This window comes from Perca flavescens, chromosome 11 (genome assembly GCF_004354835.1).
Source record: "Perca flavescens isolate YP-PL-M2 chromosome 11, PFLA_1.0, whole genome shotgun sequence".
NCBI lineage: Eukaryota > Metazoa > Chordata > Actinopteri > Perciformes > Percidae > Perca > Perca flavescens.
The window spans coordinates 4,534,733-4,544,732 of record NC_041341.1 but is presented as its reverse complement, the minus strand read 5'-3'; the positions used below and the strand labels follow the sequence as shown (position 1 = coordinate 4,544,732).

The 10,000-nt window shown below is 44.9% G+C and overlaps 1 protein-coding gene across 1 annotated transcript in view; it reads left to right on the top strand.

Moving 5' to 3' along the window:
- The window catches only part of mylkb (myosin light chain kinase b), a 50,138-nt gene that overhangs the window by 31,569 nt on the left and 8,569 nt on the right, over positions 1 to 10,000 (top strand). Inside the window, exons 10-12 of the mRNA XM_028591546.1 lie at positions 1 to 60; positions 6,926 to 7,143; positions 8,267 to 8,390. The exon at positions 1 to 60 is cut by the window's left edge and continues 144 nt beyond it. Coding sequence (XP_028447347.1) covers positions 1 to 60; positions 6,926 to 7,143; positions 8,267 to 8,390 — 402 coding nt within the window. The remainder of the gene's footprint in view (positions 61 to 6,925; positions 7,144 to 8,266; positions 8,391 to 10,000) is intronic.

The window sequence follows — 10,000 nt, the reverse complement described above, 5'->3', positions numbered from 1 at the left end:
GCTGGTGCAGTGCATCGACGCCTTCGAGGGCAAGTCAGACATCGTCATGGTGCTGGAGATGTACGTAACACACACACACACACACTCAGAGACACACACTCAGAGACACACACACTCAGAGACACACACACTCAGAGACACACACACTCAGAGACACACACACTCAGAGACACACTCAGACACACACACACTCAGAGACACACACTCAGACTCAGAGACACACACTCAGAGACACACTCAGAGACACACACTCAGACTCAGAGACACACACTCAGAGACACACACTCAAAGACACACACTCAGACACACACACTCAGAGACACACACTCAGACACACACACTCAGAGACACACACTCAGAGACACTCAGACACACACTCAGAGACACACACACTCAGAGACACACTCAGACACACACTCAGACACACACACTCAGAGACACACTCAGAGACACACTCAGACACACACTCAGACACACACACACTCAGAGACACACTCAGAGACACACTCAGACACACACACTCAGAGACACACTCAGAGACACACACTCAGACACACACACTCAGACACACACTCAGAGACACACTCAGACACACACACTCAGACACACACACTCAGAGACACACTCAGACACACACTCAGACACACACTCAGAGACACACACTCAGAGACACACTCAGACACACACACTCAGAGACACACTCAGACACACACACTCAGACACACACACTCAGACACACACACTCAGAGACACATTCAGACACACACACTCAGAGACACACACTCAGAGACACACTCAGACACACACACTCAGAGACACACTCAGACACACACACTCAGACACACACTCAGACACACACACTCAGACACACACACTCAGAGACACACTCAAACACACACACTCAGAGACACATTCAGACACACACACTCAGACACACACACTCAGAGACACAGTCAGACACACACACTCAGACACACACACTCAGAGACACACTCAGAGACACACACTCAGAGACACACACTCAGAGACACACACACACTCAGACTCAGAGACACACTCAGAGACACACACTCAGACACACACACACTCAGAGACACACACTCAGACTCAGAGACACACACGCACTCAAACACACACTCAAACTCAGAGACACACACACAGAGACACACACGCACTCAGAGAGACACACACACTCAGACACACACACACACTCAGAGACAGACACACACACACACATACAGACACATACACACACAAACTCAAAGACACACAGACACACACACACAGAGACACACACACACAGACATTCACACACACACACACATACGCACACACACACAGACACACACAAAATGTCAAAGATTGTTTCCATCTGTCACTTAGACACAGAAACATTTTTTATTTTTATTTTTTTTTATTTAACCTTTATTTAACAGGCAGGTTCTCATTTACAACGACGAGCTGGCCAAGAAGCTTCACATTCAGTACACTACAAGAACACACAGCACTATAGGCTACCTGGACTTCAGATTAGGTAGGCATTACGACGAGGTGTTAGTGAGACACAGGGACATAGGGGGTCAGAACATGTTGATTATTGAGTTTTACACGGAGCAACACCATATTGTTGTTGTACTGCACATTGCTGCAGCTCCTCTTTTCACCCTGTGTTCAGGTCTCTGTTTCAGCTACAGAGTGAGACCTCTCACTGCTGTAACATCTTTGTTGTCACTCGCACATGCTCAGTAGCTAGGTAAGACTACATGTTCAGTAGCTAGGTAAGACTACATGCTCAGGTAGGACCACATGCTCAGTAGTAGGGACTACATGCTCAGTAGCTAGGTAAGACTACATGCTCAGTAGCTAGGTAAGACACACATGCTCAGTAGCTAGGTAAGACTACATGCTCAGTAGCTAGGTAAGACTACATGCTCAGTAGCTAGGTAAGACTACATGTTCAGTAGCTAGGTAAGGACTACATGCTCAGTAGCTAGGTAAGACTACATGCTCAGTAGCTAGGTAAGACTACATGCTCAGTAGCTAGGTAAGACTACATGTTCAGTAGCTAGGTAAGACTACATGCTCAGTAGCTAGGTAAGACTACATGCTCAGTAGCTAGGTAAGACTACATGCTCAGTAGCTAGGTAAGACTACATGCTCAGTAGCCAGGTAAGACTACATGTTCAGTAGCTAGGTAAGACTACATGCTCAGTAGCTAGGTAAGACTACATGCTCAGTAGCTAGGTAAGACTACATGTTCAGTAGCTAGGTAAGACTACATGCTCAGTAGCTAGGTAAGACTACATGCTCAGTAGCTAGGTAAGACTACATGCTCAGTAGCTAGGTAAGACTACATGCTCAGTAGCTAGGTAAGACTACATGCTCAGTAGCTAGGTAAGGACTACATGCTCAGTAGCTAGGTAAGACTACATGCTCAGTAGCTAGGACTACAAGGTAAGACTACATGCTCAGTAGCTAGGGACTACATGCTCAGTAGGACTACATGCTCAGTAGCTAGGTAAGACTACATGCTCAGTAGCTAGGTAAGACTACATGCTCAGTAGCTAGGTAAGACTACATGCTCAGTAGCTAGGTAAGACTACATGCTCAGTAGCTAGGTAAGACTACATGCTCAGTAGCTAGTAGCTAGGTAAGACTACATGCTCAGTAGCTAGGTAAGACTACATGCTCAGTAGCTAGGTAAGACTACATGCTCAGTAGCTAGGTAAGACTACATGCTCAGTAGCTCAGGTAAGACTACATGCTCAGTAGCTAGGCAAGGACTACATGCTCAGTAGCTAGGTAAGACTACATGCTCAGTAGCTAGGTAAGACTACATGCTCAGTAGCTAGGTAAGACTACATGTTCAGTAGCTAGGTAAGACTACATGCTCAGTAGCTAGGTAAGACTACATGCTCAGTAGCTAGGTAAGACTACATGCTCAGTAGCTAGGTAAGACTACATGTTCAGTAGCTAGGTAAGACTACATGCTCAGTAGCTAGGTAAGACTACATGTTCAGTAGCTAGGTAAGACTACATGCTCAGTAGCTAGGTAAGACTACATGCTCAGTAGCTAGGTAAGACTACATGCTCAGTAGCTAGGTAAGACTACATGCTCAGTAGCTACAAGACTACATGCTCAGTAGCTAGGTAAGACTACATGCTCAGTAGCTAGGTAAGACTACATGTTCAGTAGCTAGGTAAGACTACATGTTCAGTAGCTAGGTAAGACTACATGCTCAGTAGCTAGGTAAGACTACATGCTCAGTAGCTAGGTAAGACTACATGCTCAGTAGCTAGGTAAGACTACATGCTCAGTAGCTAGGTAAGACTACATGCTCAGTAGCTAGGTAAGACTACATGCTCAGTAGCTAGGTAAGACTACATGTTCAGTAGCCAGGTAAGACTACATGCTCAGTAGCCAGGCAAGACTACATGCTCAGTAGCTAGGTAAGACTACATGCTCAGTAGCTAGGTAAGACTACATGCTCAGTAGCTAGGTAAGACTACATGCTCAGTAGCTAGGTAAGACTACATGCTCAGTAGCCAGGTAAGACTACATGCTCAGTAGCTAGGTAAGACTACATGTTCAGTAGCTAGGTAAGACTACATGCTCAGTACATAAGACTACATGTTCAGTAGCTAGGTAAGACTACATGCTCAGTAGCTAGGTAAGACTACATGTTCAGTAGCTAGGTAAGACTACATGCTCAGTAGCTAGGTAAGACTACATGTTCAGTAGCTAGGTAAGACTACATGCTCAGTAGCTAGGTAAGACTACATGTTCAGTAGCTAGGTAAGACTACATGCTCAGTAGCTAGGTAAGCTACATGCTCAGACTACACATGCTCAGTAGCTAGGTAAGACTACATGCTCAGTAGCTAGGTAAGACTACATGTTCAGTAGCAGGTAAGACTACATGTTCAGTAGCTAGGTAAGACTACATGTTCAGTAGCTAGGTAAGACTACATGTTCAGTACACATGCTCAGTAGCTAGGTAAGACTACATGTTCAGTAGCTAGGTAAGACTACATGCTCAGTAGCTAGGTAAGACTACATGCTCAGTAGCTAGGTAAGACTACATGCTCAGTAGCTAGGTAAGACTACATGCTCAGTAGCTAGACTACATGGTAAGGACTACATGCTCAGTAGCTAGGTAAGGACTACATGCTCAGTAGCTAGGTAAGACTACATGCTCAGTACATGACCACATGCTCAGTAGCTAGGTAAGACTACATGCTCAGTAGCTAGGTAAGACTACATGCTCAGTAGCTAGGTAAGACTACATGCCTCAGTAGTAAGGACTACATGCTCAGTACTAGGTAATGCTCATGCTCAGTAGCTAGGTAAGACTACATGCTCAGTAGCTAGGTAAGACTACATGCTCAGTAGCTAGGTAAGACTACATGCTCAGTAGCTAGGTAAGACTACATGCTCAGTAGCTAGGTAAGACTACATGTTCAGTAGACTACAGGTAAGACTACATGTTCAGTAGCTAGGTAAGACTACATGTTCAGTAGCTAGGTAAGACTACATGTTCAGTAGCTAGGTAAGACTACATGTTCAGTAGCTAGGTAAGACTACATGTTCAGTAGCTAGGTAAGACTAGATGAGCTAGCTAGCAGTTTCTGACTTCTTCTAAACGAGGGCCCACTTCCAACTTAGTGTTGTATCCCTGCAGAACAGGGACATGGAAGTAGTTCTTTTTGGAGATAAGGGTGAACTAGTGTGTGTTGTAGCAGTGTTTTGCTATTGAGAACTAGCTAGTATGCTAATGGTTAGCCCCCCTAGCCCCCTCGTTTCGGATAGTGATGTAGAAAGCCGTGCAGATTTTGACCAGCTCACCAGGAGACTGAAGGCAGGACACATTCAGAAACCGGATCTCACTGAAGTTTGTATGCGTGTGGAAGCACCAGAGACACACAATAACACATCAATCATAATATGGGCACTTTAAAGATAAAATCAGGAAGCAGCAGCCGATCTCTGAAACACAGATGAGTTTGTTTTTCTTTCAGAGAACGGAGGAAAATAGTGTTGTTGCCAACTATGGGAGGAATGAAAGAAGCTATTTCCTGTGTGCTAATTTAAGACCGCGCTGGAAGAAGTACTCAGACCCTTTACTGCAGTAAAAGTACTAATACCACACTGTTAAAAAATGTTACTTCAGTAAAAGTGTGTAAGTATCATCAGGAACATGTAGTTAAAGTGTTAAAACATTTTAGAAAGTGTAAAGGATCCAAACAGTTGTGTGTTTAATGTCTATACACACACACACACACACACACATACACACAGACACACACAGACACACACACACACACACACACACACACACAGACACACACACACAGACAGACAGACACACACACACACACAGACAGACAGACACACACACACACACACACACACACACACAGGCAGACAGACACACAGACAGAAAGACAGACACACACACACACACACAGAGTACTTTAAGACACAAGGCCTTTCTCCTAAGTTGTTATTACAGGTTTTGTGTGGACATTTTCTAATAAACCAGGTCTTTGTGTTGTCAGGTTTTCTAATGAACCAGGTCTTTGTGTTGTCAGGTTTTCTAATGAACCAGGTCTTTGTGTTGTCAGGTTTTCTAATGAACCAGGTCAGGTTTTTGTGTCTTTTGTCAGGTTTTCTAATGAACCAGGTCTTTGTGTTGTCAGGTTTTCTAATGAACCAGGTCTTTGTGTTGTCAGGTTTTCTAATGTACCAGGTCTTTGTGTTGTCAGGTTTTCTAATGAACCAGGTCTTTGTGTTGTCAGGTTTTCTAATGAACCAGGTCTTTGTGTCTTTGTCAGGTTTTCTAATGAACCAGGTCTTTGTGTTGTCAGGTTTTCTAATGAACCAGGTCTTTGTGTTGTCAGGTTTTCTAATGAACCAGGTCTTTGTGTTGTCAGGTTTTCTAATGAACCAGGTCTTTGTGTTGTCAGGTTTTCTAATGAACCAGGTCTTTTGTGTTGTCAGGTTTTCTAATGAACCAGGTCTTTCTTTGTGTTTTGTCAGGTTTTCTAATGAACCAGGTCTTTGTGTTGTCAGGTTTTCTAATGAACCAGGTCTTTGTGTTGTCAGGTTTTCTAATGAACCAGGTCTTTGTGTTGTCAGGTTTTCTAATGAACCAGGTCTTTGTGTTGTCAGGTTTTCTAATGAACCAGGTCTTTGTGTTGTCAGGTTTTCTAATGAACCAGGTCTTTGTGTTGTCAGGTTTTCTAATGAACCAGGTCTTTGTGTTGTCAGGGAACCAGGTCTTTTGTTGTCAGGTTTTCTAATGAACCAGGTTTTTGTGTTGTCAGGTTCAGGTTTAATGAACCAGGTCTTTGTGTTGTCAGGTTTTCTAATGAACCAGGTCTTTGTGTTGTCAGGTTTTCTAATGAACCAGGTCTTTGTGTTGTCAGGTTTTCTAATGAACCAGGTCTTTGTGTTGTCAGGTTTTCTAATGAACCAGGTCTTTGTGTTGTCAGGTTTTCTAATGAACCAGGTCTTTGTGTTGTCAGGTTTTCTAATGAACCAGGTCTTTGTGTTGTCAGGTTTTCTAATGAACCAGGTCTTTGTGTTTGTGTTGTCAGGTTTTCTAATGAACCAGGTCTTTGTTTGTCAGGTTTTTGAACCAGGGTTTTCTAATGAACCAGGTCTTTGTGTTGTCAGGTTTTCTAATGAACCAGGTCTTTGTGTTGTCAGGTTTTCTAATGAACCAGGTCTTTGTGTTTTTTGTTGTCAGGGTTTTCAGGTTTTCTAATGAACCAGGTCTTTGTGTTGTCAGGTTTTCTAATGTACCAGGTCTTTGTGTTGTCAGGTTTTCTAATGAACCAGGTCTTTGTGTTGTCAGGTTTTCTAATGAACCAGGTCTTTGTGTTGTCAGGTTTTCTAATAAACCAGGTCTTTGTGTTGTCAGGATTTCGGGCGGCGAGCTGTTTGAGCGGATCATCGACGAGGACTTTGAGCTGACGGAGAGAGAAGTGATTAAATACATGCTGCAGATCATCGACGGAGTCAACTTCATCCACAAGCAGGGCATCGTCCACCTGGACCTCAAACCAGAGAACATCATGTGTGTCAACAAGACCGGCAGCAAGATCAAACTCATCGACTTCGGCCTCGCACGCCGACTAGGTGACCAATCGCTGCAGGGCGGAGATTTGGAGTTCATTCATCTAGACGCACACTGACAGACTCAGATTATTATTCTAAGTGTCAACATTATGGGATGGATCCCTACAGAGATAGACCTTTTAGTTAAAGAGTAAGATCCTTTTAGTTTAACATGAAAGCCCCGAAATCACCATCACCAAACTCCACCAGACTCCATGTAAATAATCAGGACTTTTAGCGTGTATAGAGCCAGCATATTTCCACCAGACTCCATGTAAATAATCAGGACTTTTAGCGTGTATAGAGCCAGCATATCTCCACCAGACTCCATGTAAATAATCAGGACTTTTAGCATGTATAGAGCCAGCATATCTCCACCAGACTCCATGTAAATAATCAGGACTTTTAGCGTGTATAGAGCCAGCATATCTCCACCAGACTCCATGTAAATAATCAGGACTTTTAGCGTGTATAGAGCCAGCATATCTCCACCAGACTCCATGTAAATAATCAGGACTTTTAGCATGCATAGAGCCAGCATATCTCCACCAGACTCCATGTAAATAATCAGGACTTTTAGCGTGTATAGAGCCAGCATATCTCCACCAGACTCCATGTAAATAATCAGGACTTTTAGCGTGTATAGAGCCAGCATATCTCCACCAGACTCCATGTAAATAATCAGGACTTTTAGCGTGTATAGAACCAGCATATCTCCACCAGACTCCATGTAAATAATCAGGACTTTTAGCGTGTATAGAGCCAGCATATCTCCACCAGACTCCATGTAAATAATCAGGACTTTTAGCGTGTATAAAGCCAGCATATCTCCACATGTAAATGGGTGAATTAAGGGTTTATTTCAACCAAACCAGAGTGGTGATTGTTGGAACAGTGGAAAGATGAACCAAGACGGCTTTTGTTAGTTTTGATAGTTTGGTGATGGTGATTTCGGGGCTGTTTCATGTTAAACTAAAAGGATCTTACTCTTTAACTAAGAGGTCTATCTCTGTAGGGATCCATCCCATAATGTTGTCAGACATTCAGAATAATAATCAGACTTTTAGTGGACGCTAACTGCTGCTGAACATTAGTCCTGTAGGGTTGTTTGTTGTTTAATCGATTGTTTTTCTCTCTTTGACAGAAAACGCAGGAACTCTGAAGGTTTTGTTCGGGACTCCAGAGTTCGTGGCTCCAGAAGTAATCAACTATGAAGCCATCAGTTACCCCACCGACATGTGGAGTATAGGAGTCATCTGTTATATACTGTGAGTCCTCCATGTAGCATCACTCAGCTTCTTATTGCTTCATTTCTTATTTTGCTAAGCTTAGCATGTTTGTTTGATTTGATTTGTTCAGTTCACCTCTGTTTCCTGTTAGCCTGGCTCCGCCCTCCTACGTGCTTCTACGTACTTCTGCTCAATTTTAATTTCCCTTCAGTACACTGTCTGGGTTTGCGGTATATTCTTGGGTTTTCTCCGATGAACTCTTTACCGGTCCAATCTGTGAACAGAGGGAGGGGCTGAGAACGATGACGTTGAGGTTGTGCGCTAGTTTGAGTTGTAGTCCATTGTGGCAACGATGACGAATATCCAGAAGATAAAGCCCGAGCGAGAACAATCTTTGCTGAGTTGGGGGCTGTGATGTTGTGGCCCCCCCTCCCCACGGGGTTCGGGAACAGTTTGATTTTCCAGCTCGCTCCGTTAGTGGTGAAGGAGTTGACTAAGGCTAACGCTAGCGATGCTAATGCCCACGTCACGACCAAACGTTAGCGAGTGGTTCTGGCAGATCCAGACTGGCTCTGGGCACATCCAATAGTTTTAGACTTCAACAGAGTACCCGCCTTCAAGGAAGTTAACACTTGTCAATGAAGAGAGGCCAGACTCTCTGGACAAATGAAATGGAGTCTGGCTACTGTACCAGAGTCTGGTAGGACCAGGCTAGTGTACCAGAGTCTGGTAGGACCAGGCTAATGGACCAGAGTCTGGTAGGACCAGGCTAGTGTACCAGAGTCTGGTAGGACCAGGCTAGTGGACCAGAGTCTGGTAGGACCAGGCTAATGGACCAGAGTCTGGTAGGACCAGGCTAGTGTACCAGAGTCTGGTAGGACCGGGCTAGTGTACCAGAGTCTGGTAGGACCAGGCTAATGGATCAGAGTCTGGTAGGACCAGGCTAGTGTACCAGAGTCTGGTAGGACCAGGCTAATGGATCAGAGTCTGGTAGGACCAGGCTAGTGTACCAGAGTCTGGTAGGACCAGGCTAATGGACCAGAGTCTGGTAGGACCAGGCTAATGGACCAGAGTCTGGTAGGACCAGGCTAGTGTACCAGAGTCTGGTAGGACCAGGCTAGTGTACCAGAGTCTGGTAGGACCAGGCTAATGGACCAGAGTCTGGTAGGACCAGGCTAGTGTACCAGAGTCTGGTAGGACCAGGCTAATGGACCAGAGTCTGGTAGGACCAGGCTAGTGTACCAGAGTCTGGTAGGACCAGGCTAATGGATCAGAGTCTGGTAGGACCAGGCTAGTGTACCAGAGTCTGGTAGGACCAGGCTAATGGACCAGAGTCTGGTAGGACCAGGCTAATGGACCAGAGTCTGGTAGGACCAGGCTAGTGTACCAGAGTCTGGTAGGACCAGGCTAGTGTACCAGAGTCTGGTAGGACCAGGCTAATGGACCAGAGTCTGGTAGGACCAGGCTAGTGTACCAGAGTCTGGTAGGACCAGGCTAATGGATCAGAGTCTGGTAGGACCAGGCTAGTGTACCAGAGTCTGGTAGGACCAGGCTAATGGACCAGAGTCTGGTAGGACCAGGCTAGTGTACCAGAGTCTGGTAGGACCAGGCTAGTGGACCAGAGTCTGGTAGGACCAGGCTAGTGTACC